Source organism: Centroberyx gerrardi, chromosome 1, assembly GCF_048128805.1.
Source record: "Centroberyx gerrardi isolate f3 chromosome 1, fCenGer3.hap1.cur.20231027, whole genome shotgun sequence".
Taxonomy (NCBI): Eukaryota; Metazoa; Chordata; class Actinopteri; order Beryciformes; family Berycidae; genus Centroberyx; species Centroberyx gerrardi.
Genome location: NC_135997.1, coordinates 4,285,358 through 4,303,114, shown reverse-complemented (window position 1 = coordinate 4,303,114; position 17,757 = coordinate 4,285,358). Strand labels below are relative to the sequence as shown.

General features: G+C 40.3%; 1 protein-coding gene across 5 annotated transcripts in view; it reads right to left on the bottom strand.

Moving 5' to 3' along the window:
* The window catches only part of ppfia1 (PTPRF interacting protein alpha 1), a 49,220-nt gene extending 32,638 nt beyond the window's left edge, over positions 1 to 16,582 (bottom strand). For all 5 annotated transcript variants that reach the window (XM_078284988.1, XM_078285019.1, XM_071913986.2 and 2 more), the window contains exons 1-2: positions 15,533 to 16,582; positions 13,023 to 13,289 (exon numbers count right to left, since the gene is read on the bottom strand). In XM_078284988.1, the coding sequence (XP_078141114.1) occupies positions 13,023 to 13,289 (267 nt within the window). In that variant the 5' untranslated portion in view covers positions 15,533 to 16,582. The remainder of the gene's footprint in view (positions 1 to 13,022; positions 13,290 to 15,532) is intronic.
* Between the last annotated feature and the right edge of the window lie 1,175 nt (positions 16,583 to 17,757).

Sequence of the window (17,757 nt, the reverse complement as noted above, 5' to 3'; positions counted from 1 at the left end):
GCTCCCTTTCATGTCCACCAATCTGACATTCAGCAGCTTTCTGTTTGACTGTTATAATGCAAGAAAACAGCACGATTTGGAGAGTAAGAAAGAGCACAACTGCTAGAGCCAGTTTTGGCTCATTGAAGCTTCCTTTTTTTTCCTTGCTCCCTTTTCAATTGAAATCACAAGTGAACGGCATACACGAGTTATGTCTTCAACATGGCAATTTAATTTTGAAATTAGTTTGCATTCCATCTAACATAACTTACTGGGACATGTGTTATAACTTGCAACAATGTGACCTTCCTCATGGAGCCATTTCAAAAATAGTGCTAATGTAACGGTGGAAAAAGGGATAATGAATTTTTACCTTATGGCAACCTGCCTCCTTCAGACCAGCAGATGACTGATTGTCTTGTCAGATGCCTAAAATTACTGCTAAAAACTAGTGAGATCCCTTGGCCACATAAATATTGTCAGAGTACTATGGCTGTGACTCTTATAGTCCTTATGGAGCCTTTTTGTTGCTTGTGATGTTGGTGATTGAAATTGAATCTTACTCTTCTGTTGCTCAGGATGACAGCTCCAGCTAAATACCTAAAATGTAAATATACAATGTATCGGCAATGACTTGAGAATAACAGCCAACTTTGTGGTTAGGTCATTTATGTATGCTTTGCTGCCAAGAGAATTTCTTATAGATGATTAAACTAGCCAATATGGAATTTTCTGTTTGAAAGTGTGTAATTTGCTTATTATTCCGAGCAGAAAAAATGTATTTGATAAATTTAATAACTTGGAATAATCCATTCTTTTACATTACGACAAACCACTGCTCTGAAAATGGCAAGCTGTATGACTCTATTAAAACTTAAAAGGACAGTTCTCAAAATGTACAATCATCGTTTTGTTCCTAAACTGCTGTTGCATCAAACATCTACATATTTACATATTTGTAGTCACAATACAATTTATGCATATTGCTGCACTGCTTCTATCACCTTCACCCTGGGCCTAATACACTAAATAGGCTATAGGCTATTACTTTGACCTAATGTGGTGTAACATTGGCTACTTACAGGAATAAAACTAAGAAGGGATTTAGGTAATTGTTCTCCTAAATTTTGATGTGCACTGGTAGGTTTTTCACCTCAGGAGCACTGCTACTCCACAGAAGAAAAAAAACAGTTCTTCCAAACTAGATATGGACAGTCTATTACCTTCTCTAGCCTTCAAAACACTAATTTACTAAAAGCAACTCTCAGCCGGATACATGCCACACCAGGTTTTCTGTTTAAACTCATCTTGCTAAAAAGTAGAGCTTATAGATTCTAAAGGTTGGCATTTTATTACGCGATTACAACTCATGAGACTGAGCTGTTCTTTTTTCAACTTCACAAGACATAATCGCCACACTGCGCTGTATTTGGAATTGAGATCCGCACCAATAGGCCTAGTTCCTACATAATGACTTTAGCCATTCTTAAAAGCTTATGGCGTGTGCTGAAATCTGACACTGTGCAGAGGGCATCTGTTCTCCTAGAGGAGGACTCACTGTCAAAAACTAATTAGACACCACAATGGCTCCTATTCAGAGCTGCTTAGCCTGCTAGCCAAATGCACACAGACACAGAGGAAAAGTCAACCTGAAGGAGCTCGGCTACCTGAATGCTAGGCCTACATCACCTCTTCTCTTCAAGTCGCTGCTATTTAAAGATTACATCATCAGTGGACTTGAAATGATTCATTTAACACAGCTTCCCATTTCATCATTTCTCTTACCTCTAAAATTGTAAAAATGAGAATGAAGAGAAACAGCGAAAGAGGTTCAATTTTGACAATTTTTTTATCTTCCATCATGCTAATTTGACAGAGGCAACAGCTAACCCTAACCTTCAATAGTTCAGTGGTTGCTTAATTACTATTCAGTGTAACAAGGACTGCATCATCCTCTGGCCCTTCTCTTCCACAGCTCCTCCGGGTTACAAGGACAGATTACACGGTGAAATAGGACATAGTGACAGTACTCAAATTCTACTCAAACCACACATCAACAATATCTAGGTAATTCAAGAAGTTGTATCTGTTGTATATTATGGGTGTAAAATTATACTCATTTGACCGGTTCCTATGAATGGGAGCTAGTGGAAAACAGCCTCACTCATGAAAGAGTCCTTACATTCACAGCTTGACACAACTCACACTCTCTCTCTCTCTCCATTGAAGACACACACACAAAAAATTGTACATAGCCGATATGGCACTGAAAAGTGATGTGGACACAAAGAGAGTACAGAAAACTCATACAGGTCTTTATCAAGTTGCATCAGTTATGTAAAGAGAAGCTGACTCCTCTGTTCTGGCTCGGCAGGTGATGTGTAAACTGAGGAGCACAAATTGACTGTCAGACAGAGTCTTCTGCCAGAGGAGGGATGAGTCTCCACTCCTAACAGAACAGATAGGTCTTGATCTTGAAGTGCACTGGATGCGCCAATTAAAAGCACAGTGTGAGGCTCATTATCAATTATGGACACAAGTTTGAAAGGAATATAGCCTAGGAATTGTTGATACATTGAGATTTCAACTTTCTACTCAACCATATGTATCTACACCCTTAATTTCCTTCCATTTGTTTAGATTTTGAGTGAAGCTCTAGCTTTGAGCAAGTGCTTGAATTGGAATAAAAAAAGGTATGAGTACTATATATATCAGCTACTGTGTGCAACCTAGTTTGCTAGAGACAGCATTATTAAGAGCAATATATACCTAGATGTATCAAGAGGTGGCAGTACACATTAAGATTGCAATAAATTTTGGTGTGACGCACTAGTGAGCACCTTCCCAAATCAATTACCTCATCTAGCACTGCATATTGCCATGTGGCGGGCTTTAGCACATTGAGAAAAACAAGGATACAGGCACAGTTGAGACTCTGAGACTTCAGAGGGTTGTAACACTTGTAGGAAGATGATAGCAGCAAGCAGGAGACTTTTGGGGAGAACTATGCTGGAGAGAGTGGCCTCCACTCCCTGGGCATTTATGTCTGCTCTCCTTTAAGCCACTAATTTAACTCACATCTGGCAAAAGACAACACTAGCACTGCACCATTATCATGCCACAGCTTGGAACAAGTTACCCTTTGTCTGCCTCTCTTGCCATCTTGCACTCTCAAGGCCATGCCATTGTGCCACCAACTCTGTTCGAATTTGGTCAGTGCGCCCAATTGGCCCCATTCAAAATCAGGAGCAATGAGCTTAATATCACTCCCACAAATTGCCAAGTTAAACCCATACTTTTTTTTATCTCATTTCTAACTGATTTAATATCTAACTGAGCAGCAAAGACTGAAAAAAAGAAAATGTTTCTTTTACAAAACACACAAAAATTAAGTTTTAGATTTACCAGTGCAGCACCAAAAATGTATCTAATGTACCTAAAATGTACATACAGATTTTGGAAACTGCAAAACCTCCATTTTCTTCCTCTTTTGCCTTCCGGCATATAACAGTTTGTCATCTCGCACAATAGTTTTAAGTACATGGAACATGTGTTTTAATACCTGGCTGCAATCAATTTTCCCCTAGTGGGACAATAAAGACTTCACAGAAAACTGGACATTTATAGCTATACAAGGTGTATGAACCTTGTTTAGCTATAAATGTCCAGTTTTCTTTGTGCATTAACCCAATCTCATATGGCAGGGTCCAGGACTAGTACTTCCTGATTTCACTCTCATTTCACATAGATATTGGGGATGAGCTATGACTACAAGTGCCTATTTAGAGCTTCAGTACTGGGTTCTCTGTGGCGTTCCAAGCCCTTACGAGGACAGATTAAGGATGTGAGAAGCCACTCTTGAGTTAAGTAAAGAAGGAGCTTTTACAATGGCCCACACACAATAATACCTCAGTTTTTATCAAAGATGAAAGACAAGAAGAAATTATGAGTTATTTTTTCAGTGTTACCAAGGACCTGAATATTGGGATTCACAAGGGTCCTGAAATTCCAGGTACAACGAATGTTAAATGAAGCTGAATTCAAGCTGTGTCAGACCACTACCAATATTGTTTTAAAGCCCGTGAAGTGATGCTGAATATTACAATGAACAAGAGAATTAGCACTGAAAACAGGAAATTAGTTAAAAAAAAGGGTAGTGTCACATGACCTTAGTAGTTCAGTGAAGTTTCTAAAACCCTTTCAGCACTAACATTATATTTAAAGAACAGCACTGTGTCAAGCAGTTGCCTAACATGACATCTCTAGTTTACAGTGTCATGCATGCTGCAAGGTGCTACTGCGCTGCTGTACAGCAAGAAGCATCTGGCGGAGTTGGCAGCGATGCACAAAATTCCATGCAGACAACCTAAGCAAACCAGTGCCATGCAAAATAAAACCATGCAGTCACAGACTTGTTCAGAGTTCAGAGTTGTTGTCAATGTTCCAACATTTACACAGTCATATCGCCCAATCAAACATCTCCGATGGCCAATGATATCAGGCAGGGGGAGTGGCCAGTGACATCAGGCAGCAGTTTCATTCTCAGTTTGGTTCGCAATTTGGGGAAACCTATAACTGCGCTTAAAAAACAAAAAAAAACTGTGTGGTATTGTTCTCAACACCTCTTCTTCAATAAATTTGTTTAATGACTACATTGCAAAAGCTAAATATTATTTTCAAAGTATTATACTGATGAAAAAAACCTCAACATCACCACATGAAAAAGTCACATAAGCACTGACATAGCCTATCATTGATGTCCGATGACATCGTATATCAGCACAACCCTCCACAGACATGTACTCCTACAAAAAAACGTGTCTATCCGTATGCTCAGACATTTGCCTCACTTCACTCACATTGAATTTGATCACTTAACCTGAAAAACAAGCAAGGGAAATTTTGATGTCGTTTGATGTCGCCACATGACAAGAGAAAGCAGCCGGGGCTACAGTCACAGCCATTATGATTAGCAGTTAAAAATAATGAATGGGTGCAACACCATGCCTGAAGCTACCTAGTACCAGTTCTCTTCTACAGCCACAGCAATCTTCACAGCAGTTCTAGAGCACAGCTGGAAATTCACTACTGACAGACACAAACAAAAAAACAGTGGGCAATATATTTGCGCCCACTTCAAGCAAAGCCATTACAAGCCTTGGCTGGCACAGAAAATTAGTTTTATTGCAACATATGGGCCCTAAAATTGGATTAAAACAGATCCAACAGTGCACAATGTACCAAAAACGACAGCAGCACAGCTTCAAATCTGTGGCACTGGTGTGAATGAGCTACCCACAATGTGCTTGTGAAACTTGGGGCCAACTTGGGCTATACACAGAACACATATACAAACAAACAAAAAGGGAGGTCATGTCCAACTCTGGCAAGAAAAATATAGAAAACTAAGCACACTATGCGTGGTCTCAGCCATAGGGCACCGCTGGAGTTTGAAGGAGCTGTTGACGTGTGAGCAAGCCGCCCTGGAATGTTTGTGCATTCCAGTTGAAGGGTACTCGCACCAGGAGGGAGGGAACAAGGAACAAGAGAGGGGAGGAAAACTGCATGTCCCCTTTACCCACCTACCGAGGCCTGAAGGCAAAAGCTCAAAAGGAATGGTTTGATTTCAAAGTCATTTGATTTGATGTTTTGCTCATGATATATTTGGTATTCTAACAAAATGACAGTGGTTTCATCCTCCCTAATGTTTGAACCTTGATGAAGGCCATCCGAAAAGCGCTGGTTTAAATAAAGGACTCCATATTCTACCACCAAGTACTGCTGAACATTTTGTTTTCTTCTGGTTCATGCTTTTAAGCACTTTGGTTGCTAGCTGCAGATCTGTTCCCTATCCTCCCTAATGTTACCAGGAATATACCTCTATGCAGTTATAGGCTACTTTACTCTTTAGTTCATTCAATCAGGTTTATAACATACATATTGTCTCAGATGGGGATCCTTGGCTAAATTTGTATCTATTTTGGGAGCCAAAGGGAGCCACTTCAGAATGTTGAGATGTTCCCAAGTTAATAGACAGAAGCCAAGGGCTAAATGTTTTAGCAACAAAGTCATGGCAATAAAAAGTTACGCCTAGTCCATGAACTAAAACAAAAAAAGGTGCCCCAACCATAGAGAGCCAAAACATGGGTAATTTTCCTTCCCTTTCCTAACAGACAGAGCTCTTGGTACAAGAGAAAATCTAGGGATGGACATGCTTAATCAAGCTTGGAATATCAAATAAGTAATGTCCATTTTAAATGTTGCCTCTATTTATCTGTTCATATGGCAGCACATTACAATGATTAGCAGTTACATAAACATTGTCATCAGAAAAAAAGGGGGAATTTTGCTGTGCTGAACACCAGAGGCAAAAGAGTTTCAAAAGGTTATTCAAGCCAAAGTTATTCAGTCAAAGGTGATGCAGTAACAAGGTCATTACATTGGTAAACACTGAAAGTACAGGCCTGTGATATAATTTTCTAAGGCTAACATGCAAGTATTGAGATATGAATTTACCCGCTACAATTGCCTATAAATATTTTGTCAGTAGTCACCAGTCAGCTGTTATTAAGTGCGCAAGCACTTGCTTATTAACAAGAACATTCATTGTTTAATAGATAGGCTAATAATAGGAAATTCTGTTGAGCTGATCAAATTAATCAATTCCATCATCTAATTAATCAATTAGTGGAATCCATCTAATTGAAAATAGCCATCCCTTGTCAAAATGAGTTTTAGATTGGGGATTTACAGGCAAAACTACATGGAAAAAAAGAACATCACATAGCGTATTAACACCAGATTACAGCATGTAAAGTGCCTCCACTTTTTTTAACAGCTGAGTTTTTTTGCCTTCCAGACACACCATGAACAAATCCCAGGAGGTTTGGCAGACAGCCACAGAATCAGCTGACAGCACTACAGCAGTGCATGCAGCAACATGCACATGCGCGAATACACACACACATTAGTCTGACCAAAGGCCTAAGTGTCTCCTATGATGGACAAAAGGAAGAGATGAAGACAATGCAGAGTGGAAGTTGAAATATTGACGAAGTGGAATCATGGCAATTGATTACTTATCATGCTGACAACAAGACTACAAGCCTTAAAATCCTAACAGACTGAAAACCAAGGGCATTTTACTCAAAAATTGTTTTTTAGAGAATTTATTGTCTTGCCATGAAAAAGATGCACACATTAGGCTGCTGGTCCCTGCTGTACTGTTGCAGAGCTACATGCAGCTCTCCCTTTATTCCAGCTCTCCAAAATAATTTCAAAATGAAATTACAAAGACACAGAAGTCTTGTAGGCTTATGTGTATCAATCAGGCCTCCAAAGTGCAAATGCAACTTATATTTAAACTGAGCACCTAAAACATTTCTCTGTGCAACTACAATTGAACCTCAGCTTTACCATCTCATCCTTCATCACATGGAAAAATATACATTTGTTTGCTCTCCATTATGATCGAAATAGGTATGTTTTCTCTGTTACTGTCCTATTTCACAGGCAAGGAAACGTGGTTTATGAGTTTCAACGATTTGAGTTAAAGTTCACTATAGAATGCCAAACATATGTATCCAAAAGGTGTTCAGATATGCAGCTGACATAGCAACACTTGTTTTGATGCAATGATACTTCAAAAAGATAAACTAGGAAAGCACAAACATCAAAAACCTTTTCCACTATACCTTTAGGCTACAGGCTCCAATATTTTATTTACCTTGTTTACACGCATCTATACTCAGTGGGATCCAACATAACATATTTGCTCTTGACAAGGCATTGACCAAAACTCTGACAAAAGAAAATAAGTACAAACTGTACCAAATGCTTTTCTACTGCGCCCATCAGTGCAGCTATACTCTGATCACGAGTAGGACAAATGGGAACCAAGTTACCAATTCCCTTTGTTTCATCTCATCATGAGCAGCACTAATTAAGCCAGATCAATGAGCTTTTATGTGTAAGGAGAAAAAACGAATTTGCCAATATGACACATGATGCTGGTGTGCTGCCTAACTGCTGGGCAACAGTTCCTCTATATTGTATGTTTCACATGAGAATGAGAGCGACATGAGAGGGAAATGTGCTATGGGAAAAGAAAATCCCCTTTCACCAGGCTAGACAATTTTTTGCTGCTTTTGGGAAGGGACTCCATCCAAAAATCTGTTATACCACTATACTTTGGAGACCAACTCCTTATGCTGGCTGAAGGTGTCATTTAAGAAAAAAGTTGATGTGCCTAAACTTTTTTGGAGCACTACTGCTACTACATAAAAAAAATAATTCCTTCTAATTTGTAACCCTTTTTGCTTTCTGTGCAGTGATCTCTCTCTGTAACATTCTTTGCTTTCTGTACAATGATCCTTGTTTTCATGACTATTCTACAGCGTCCTGAAACAATTTAAATTGTTTTGACTACATTCAAAAGTTCATGCAAGGATCCCACATCATAAGTCTTAGTTTAGTCATACTTTGCAGAATGCATTTCACTTTTGAAACATGTAACATAAATTCCTAGTTCTGAACTAATGACAGATATAAACTGCCCTAACAATATATGTAGGCTACGGCACTCTTTCAACCAGCCTAACTGATTGTGTTGTATATTTAACATAAATGAACATGGAAAGCCTGATCTGAAGAAGTATAGCATTCTCCATTGCAATAAAAGTCTTTACTGCAACTGTGTATTCATTTTAACTTACTCTGCACTGATACATGGTGTTTAGTGGTTTTATTTTGTGGTGCACCAGTCGTTTTAGAGCTTGTGTGTTGCACTCCCAAGCCCTTGCCACAATGTGACGTTAGACGATAAGAAAAGCACGAAGCACATACACAGCAAGTGAAGTGCTTGTTCAGTTCCAAGAACAATGTGGCATGTACAACAACATTTTATACCTGATGCAAGCCATTTAATGGTGAAAGTTATCATTATATGCCAATTCAAAAGCCACTATCATTAACTCTAACGACAGTAAAACACTAGTTTGACCGTGTAGGCCATTCAGAGTCTAGTAACTGATGACCAACAGTTTAGATAGCAGGCTAAGTAAACTAATGTTCACGTTATATTTTTCACGGATCAGCTGATCACTTATGGTTGTAAGTGGGGTGACTCTCCCTTTAGTTATATAGCTATTGGTCTCACTGGCTCATCTCCAATGCTGCGATAACCATGAAAACGCACTGGCTGGTGTGAAAGCCAATGATAACAAAGCTTTTTCTCGAATATAGGATATAGTTTTCTTGGCTGTAGAATACAGGCTAACAAAGAAAGGCCATTCGCCTAGCATCCTACAAGCATCCAAAACAGCAATTCTGGCCATTTGATATTCCAGGAAAGTTGGGACACCATTGGTTTCAAGCCCTGTGCAAACCTCTCCGCTCTCTGTACTGTGGTCTGTCATATTCTGTACTGTCATCCCTCAGTCTGTAAGCCCTTTGTTTCCTCCTTTAATAAATAAAGAGAAAAGCAATCGAGAACAAACAGCATGCTCTTTTTAAAAGAAAACCTGATAGACCAGATGCACGTTCAACCAAAACTACCAGAACGCTTAATTGATCACCAGCTTCTTATGCATCATTAAATGCAGGAAACCTGATCCCATCGTTTCAAATATAAGACCGAGAGGGGCAGAAACATGATCCATTATCATAACCGAGACCAGCAAGCAGATACACAAAGCCTGAACCATGATTCCCACCACATCCCACTACTATAATTGGAGACCGGTTTGTGTGTTTGTGTGTGAACCACCATTCCTCCAATCCATATTCCTCCAATCCCCTCCAAACATACATCAAAATGTGCGGCTCACTGAGGAATAGTGTGCTATTACTTTTCTAAGAGATGCATCATAAGGTTTTTGAGATATTAATGATTAAATGCCATTTTAGACGCAATACACACCCATTGTAAAAGGATGAGAACCATGTGGACTCAATCATAGGATCACAGAGCCAGAAATTTAAGTTTCGGGAGCCCGTTTCTCCCACACAGTAAGCAGGCTGACCAATATCATGCATGTAAGCTGAAGCTAACTGAAGTTAACTGAAGCTAAAGTAGAATCTATACATTTATATCATATTGCCATTTATTTCGATGCATATGCGCGAGCTCAGTCCACCTGACAGCCCTCTGTTCTGTCGGCGGAGAGAGAGACACACAGAGCATGGTCGTTTCGGCGCGTCGGCCAACGCTTGCCGGAGTTTCCCGGGGGCACGGTTCCGGCCAGTGCCGATAGCTGGGCGCCGATTTGTTCCCGGTGATCTGGCCGAGATTTCGGCGGGGTCCCAACGTTGATGCGTCACCGGGTGTCCGGCGAACGGCGTTTTCGGCACCAATGGGTACCAGAGTGACCGGGGCTTGGATCGGGAGAATCAATACGGCCTGTGGGCACGGAAGAGAGGACAAAACAGCGGCGGCGAGAGGAGACGGGACACGCTGGAACGGAGATCAGTATTTGGACTATTATTCTGTATATTAACAGTCTACAGCGGAGTTTTTACCGGCTGGTTTGATGCATTTGGGACAGAGGGACCGCAGTAAGTCAAAACAAACACACACAATCTTCCATACAATCTTCCATACAGTATTATTATTATTATTACTGCACTATAATGTGAGAGTTGTGTGTGTATGTGTGTGCTTTTTCGGATATGTGCCATGCACCTTTCGTCACACATCCCTTCCAAATTCACCATTAATACTGCTTGGAAGTCTGTCCTTTGCACAGGATATTTTTAAGGGGTGGGGCCAGAGGGTCAAGGGGGATCAGGGGAGGCTGGAGGTGAAAGCAATGGAGAGGGCTGGGGTACAGGGGCAAAAGAGTCAGGGGTCAGGGCAGGGTCAAGGAAAAAGGTTGCAACGCCCAAAGGGCGCTTTGTTCTAGTTATACTTATGTGTGAACCTATAACATCTCTTAACTATTGAGAAGCCCTGCCTTCTGCGAACACAAAATGACTGCTTTGCAATGAATAGGAAAATGTAAGACCCCAGCAAAAGCCAGAATGAACTGGTTGGCAAAGTTTTATTTAATAACCTCTTAATGGAGGAATGTCACACTGCACCCTCCACTTTCAGGATTGTACGTTGTGCTTTTTTCCCCAAGGACACTGTGTTCTTGAGGTAAAACAGCTTACATCACACATCAAAATGTAGGAGTACAATTATCTAAATCCATTTCAATTCCTGTAAGGAGCTTATAATATATTAACTCTATGCATAGCCTTAAAATGTCTAAAAAAAAAACCTCAATTCTCAGTATTAAGCAAATGACAATCTTGCAAAATTTTTATCTGACAACTAACTACCACAGCCCAGGCATTTATATCATTTTAAAATGAGCTTCACATTTATTTATCTATTTATTTATTATTCATTTATTATCTGAGTGTCAGCATGTACAGACAGGCAAGCATGTGACTATGTGCGTACAGCTTTCACTGCAAAAGTGCAAGACTCTCTGTCTTTGTAGTTTGCAGTGCTGTGTGTTGGAAGCTCTGTGCATGGCTGTGTATGTTTGTATGTAACAACTTCTCAAGCGACATGCTCACAGTATCGTAACGAGATAGCTTGGCCACCGTTGGCTGTGTTCGGGCTGAACTCAATATCACGTTGTATTCTCGTTGTATTTTTTTATAATATATAATCTCATCTTCATCCAGTTCCTAGCATTGTGGAAAGATCATTCCAAGTAGAAATGCAGACCGAAGCAGAGTCTGTTGTTTTGAGTTCGGCTGGAGTCGGTTGTGTGTCTGGTATGTGGCCAATAGCCAAGCAGGTTAATGTACAGCACATTGTTGCTCTGCCAGTCTCAAGTAAAGCTGAATGCAATAACACTGGTAGCAATAGGCTGAGAGAAGAAGTGACCATACAAGGGATTTCTCTAGTGCTGTATTTATTTAACTGAATATCAAGGTATCAAAAGATGAGACAAAAGTTCCTAGCATTTTGTACATACCTAAAAAAGCAATGCTCAGTGCAAACTGTATTGAAGTTTCTATCACCTGTGATTGAAGGGTGTTAATTGAGCACACTGACCAAATTCCAGCAATGTTAACAAAGTATTTAATGTATAAAAACACAAGTTCAAGAGAATTAAAGCCCTAAAATGGGCAAAAAGTAAAACTTAAGTTAGCTTTCATAGAGCCCTTCATAAGCTACAGTGTGATCAAATATGATATATCCTCTGGTGGTACTGGGAACTATAAGAGACAGGCTATGAAACGCTGCATTTATTTTAAGTTTTACCAAAGACTGCATGTCATTTAACTACCAAGCCTCTGGTTAGTCAAAATGGGTCAAACTAAGGTACAGGTACAAGGGTACCACTGTTTTACTATAAAATTTATTTTAATTCTGTCTAGCTAACAAAGCCGAGATCTGGTCTTTTCAATACATCTTAATGGGATTGAAGGGGGCTGGGATGGACTGTCCGTCAAAATACTCAATCACAGTATGCAATAAGTGGGTCACATATGGATCGCATTCAAATCTAGAACATATGGAAGTTGAAAACTTCAAATGTTTTACAACTCAACTTACATTTTCACATCTCTGTGAGCCATGTCTTATCCTTGTCCATGTGTGGCCAGTGATTTTTTAATCTGCTTTTTCCTGCCATATCGCTATTTGGTTAGTTGCTAAAGTAAGCTACACTCCCAGCAAAATCTGTGTTGGTTCATTTAGCTAACATGATGAATGTCTATTTTCAGGATTTTGTGAACCTAAAAAGGTTACATACATATATGAAACACATTTCTATTACTTTTCCAAAACTGAAGAAATTGTTTTCCACACCTGGAAATCACAGTTTTCATATTACATTACTCTTCAAGGATTTTCAGGAGCATACACTCGCTGTTAACATATGATCTACAAACGCATTCTTAGGATGAGAAATTACAAGTAGAAGACAAGTCTGTGCCCTTCAGGCATACTTTTGTCCGATTAGTTCTGCCCCACAGTGCGTCTATAGCATATCAAGCCACCAATGGGTTGACATGCTATAGAACAAGTTTCTCTCTCTTACCTGTGGCAAGGCGGTGTTGAGCTGCCTCTGCAGAGAGTCCCTTTCATGGCTGACTTCGTGCAGCTTGCCCTGGGTCAGGCCCAGATTCTCCTGGGTCTCTCTCAGGGTGTCGAGAAGACGGTCCCTCTCCTCCAGCATGGACACCATCAGCGACTCAAAGTGGCCCTCTGAGTCCGACTGCAGTGGGGAACCAGAGCCCCGACCACCGCCACCTCCCCCGCCAGGCCCCTCTGACTCGCTGATGGTGGGCATAACCTCGCACATCATCTACAGCCATGGTTTGGACAGGAGAGAGGAGGGCAAGAGGAGACGGAGGGAGACGAAATAGTTTGGAGAAAAAGGAAAGAAGAGGATTATGAGGGGACAAACAGACCTGTCAGCATAGAGTTGGTGATATGCAGCAATTTGGCCTGAAGACATGTAAATTTTATCACTATGGAGTAAATTCTCTCTCTCTCTCTCCCTCTCACACACGCAGACACACACACACAAAAGAATCTTTTGTCAATGCCATATCCTACAATCTGCACTCAATAAACGAAAACATCTCTTTTGTCAAAAGCAGACCAGTGAATTTGAACTCTAAAATATCATTCCTGTGTCCTAGGACAGCTCAGTTTGCCACAGTCAGAATTTAGACAGAAGCCCCCCCTCCCCTTACTCTGTGACACCATACCTACTTGACATTGGATTACAAAGGATGGAAAATTGACAGTAACAGCGCCCAAACAATTGTATGGGGACATGGGGACATATTCCAGTTTGAAAATGATAGAACTTTTGTAATATAAAGCTCAATACATGTAAATTGGGTTTTTATTTCCAATAAGAATTTAGGTCGTCTGGTTTCTAGCTTTGGAATAGAGTTGTTCATGTTCTAAAGCAATGAAAAGACTCTCTGGGGCCGAAGGGATAATGTCTTTTACTGAGTCTTTAAAGAAAAAAAGCTTTGCAATTGCACCCTCACTTGCACTGTGACAGAGCTGAGAGATTCAAGAAAGAAGGCAATGAGAAAGGCTAAAGTGCACTTACAAAGTGATCTGATCAACATGCTCTGCAGACACCAGGGGCATTGGCTGTTACGACAACTTATTGACTATATAGAAGGGAAAACAGTCAGAGCCAAATCAGCAGAACCTACTTACTGGTTGCTCCTAATGGTAAACTAGGATATTAGTTAAATACTTTGCGGACTGGTTTCCAACTCACTTTCCCAGAGGAGGCAGTGACATTAGTCTATAAGAGGTAAGACAGGCACCAAACAATGAAGCAACAAATAAAACAAAACAAAATGTAAGGTCAGGCCCTAAATGTATTATGTTTTGCCTCACAAGGAACTAAGAGGGCTGTGCAGGCTGAAGCTCGGAGTAATGCAGCACCTAACAAAAGCTGGACAGGAAGGCCTGGGGAATTAGAACCACTCTCCACACCAAGGGGCTTAGGCCCTGTAGACAGACTGCTAGACAGAAAAGCCAAGAATCATGTGAGCTGGATTTAACATACCTACAAGGAACTACAACTTACAAATTTGAACAGAGTAGGAACTGAGTGGCAGCCTGAGCCGCCCCTTCCTCTTATTCCTTGCATCGCCTGCAATGCCAAAAGGCATTTGCTTTCAGAAACCATTGTGTTCAGTTCAACGACCCAACACTCAACTGTACCTTCTAACAAGTGTGTCAAAGAGCTGGACCATGTTTGTTATATGCCAAATAACCAGCCAACATGCCATCTTCAATTCCTTACTATAAAAAAGAAAAATCACAATTTAAGATGATAAACATGATTAGTGGTGGAAGGAGACAAATTTAACCCAATTTAGCAGGAGCAAAATAAAACCCAGCGCTCCATAACGAGGTCAAGCCACTCAAGCCCAACAATGTTTATGAGGGGGAGGGGCCACTCAGCATCCATGAGAGAGATTGACAGATGGTAGGTCTTGTGTAACTTAGCAAGGATGTCCCATACATCAAAAGTAAAGATGAACAACCAGGGTCTGGAAAGAGAACAAGACTTCACAAGTAGACTAAAGAAAATGCTCAACACTTTTTATGGAGGGACAGTTTTGGGGAGCTGCTGTTTAGAAACAGGAACAACTGGGAAGCAAGGCAGAAGTGACTGATGAATGAGGACATCACCACTGGTCATTCAATTAACGACTGTAGTGAGGTTGCCTATGACTGCCTATGTGTCAAGCCAAACAATTCATAGTACTGCAACTTTAGATGAGCTTGACCATCTACCATTCTGCACTCATAGTTCCTGTAAGGGAGAATAGAGTTGTTTAATGTGGTATAGTCTCAGCCACAGACTTTGTATAATGTTAGATATAATACTATAAATATAGTACTCTGTCTTGAACAACAGTCAGCGTTTGACAGTGTGATGCTGTCACACACAGCACATTTGAATATATGTTAGTTCACTTCCACCACATTACGTTGGTAGCTGCCTCACAAGATAAGCAGCTATAGCTAATGACCACATTTGTTTAATGTGTGTTTGTATCTCACCTTTGCAGAGTAACGTTAGTCCAACTTCCTCTGTAATGTCCACTTTATTTTATGGTGCCAAATAAACGTCAACGAAATCCAGGTTCTCCAATTATGAAATGTTGCAATGTATCAAGTTTCACAAATATCCAGAGTCATTCAAACCATATTCAAATCCACTCAGGCGCTGGAATCCATTAAGGCTGTGAAAGAGGTCTTTTCGGCAAGAAAAGGAGGAATTCCAAAAGGCCTCAGAGCTAGACCCACATTAAGTGAGCAGGGGGCAGTATTCCAAGTTTAGCAGGCTAACTCAACGTTAGCAAGCTAGCATTAAGTAAGCTGGTGATTCGATGATTGCATAGCTAGATTTGGAAGTAGAGTGGATATCTTTGCTTTTCAAAACAAACCAATGGCCATCTTCAACAATTCAAGTTCAACTCACCAAATAACAATTCATAACAAGTAGTCAGGTGATTATACAGTTAGCTGACGTGGAAACAGCCGTACCCTACTACTTGCTAACGTTAGCTAATTTGAAGCAGAATTCTTTGGCTTGAAGTCAGTTTTAAAGTAGACAGCTAGCTAACGTTAGCTACTAGCCAGCTAGGCAGCTAACGCTTGCTAGTTTCATATAGCTACTAAGTTAGCCAAGATAACGTCAGGTAGTTCACAAAGTATATACTCTATTTCGGACAAAAGTAGACAACATGTTAAAATATCTTACAGTAATCGACTTTACATTGTCGAAAAGACTAAGACGAGTAAAAAAACCTGAAATAGGTCTCCAAAGCCCTGGTGTAATGTTGAATCTATCAAGTAACGTTAGCGCGTCAGCTAACGTTAGCTTCCCGTCGTTTATGTTGAGCCGCGTCACCACATCACGGCTTGACTCGGAAACTTCAAGCTAACAATTAACGTTAGCGACCTGTTCGTTCGTCTGGAAAATCCAAACCACAAATAAAAACTTGTATTCCACTCGTTTCTATGCGAGTTTGTTATGTTCTTTCGGTATTTCCACCAAAAGGTCCGTCGGTCCCGTCCTTCCCTGTCGCCACTGCCTGCCAGCCTCGGCAGTCGGGACAGCCAATGGTAGGCTCACGCTAGCACAGCATTCACTTTTCATTAGCCTGGTAATCTCAGGCTTTCCACGGGAGGAGAGCTCGAGCTTCCCAGGTTGGCAACAGGAGGAAAGGGAAAGGCACGAGCACATTCAGTTCCTCTGTCTGGGGAGTTCACTCCTCAGTCAGCTACATCAGCTAGTATCCATACAGCTAAAACCACAACCAGCAGCGTGGAAAAACATGTTTTATTTTTATTTTTATTATTAACTTTTATCCACTGGGATGTCAGAATTCACCAGCTACTTCACTGCTTTTCCAGTCAAATATTATGTTCAGAATGAAGGTTACCTGCCAAATTGTCTGGTAGACCATAACAAACTGTTAGAATATAAAAACCTACCAGCCACAGGCGAAATTAACCAGCAATTGACAGGTGGCTGGTATTAATTTTCCCAGCCTTTTTATTATTATTATTATTAGTAGTAGTAGTAGTAGTAGTAGTAGTAGTAATAGTAGTAGTAGTAGTAGTAGCATTAGTATTATTACTATATTCTATTTTATTTTTATTATTGTTGTTGTTGTTTACTTGAAATGACGATGAAACTGAATTGACAATTTAGGAACGTTTCCAAAATTCCAAATATGAGCGGAGGAACAAACCTTCATAGTTATAAACAGATTTTTTAAATATATAAGTATTGCAGGTGAAGGCTCATATCTACTGCATTAATTCATGCTTGTTTTATTCTTTTTTACTTGGCCTACTTATACTTTTTCCCCTTTCCCCCAGTTCCCCATCGCGAGATATGTTGTCTCTTGCCAGGCCGTCATGTAATTCTGTCCCTTTAAATGGGGTGAAATTAAATTTATAAGCCTAAAGGTAGATGAGTCAAACTATCACTTGATTACAAACAGTTTTATGGACTTTATTAGCATTACTGATTTTAACACTCAGTGACTCACATTCTGGTTTGGGAAGTTTCATGTTCGCAGATGAAACAGCTGATAAATAAAAACAACATATTTTGAGAGGGACTACAATAAAGAGAAGTTTTGCGCCATCATGTGTTGACTCGGCGCAGCAACGCTTGTGTTCAGTTATTACAGGGAGTCTACTGTACGTACATGTATACCACATTTTACCATTTGATATGTATTAATGTTTCTGTGAACAGGTACCAGGAT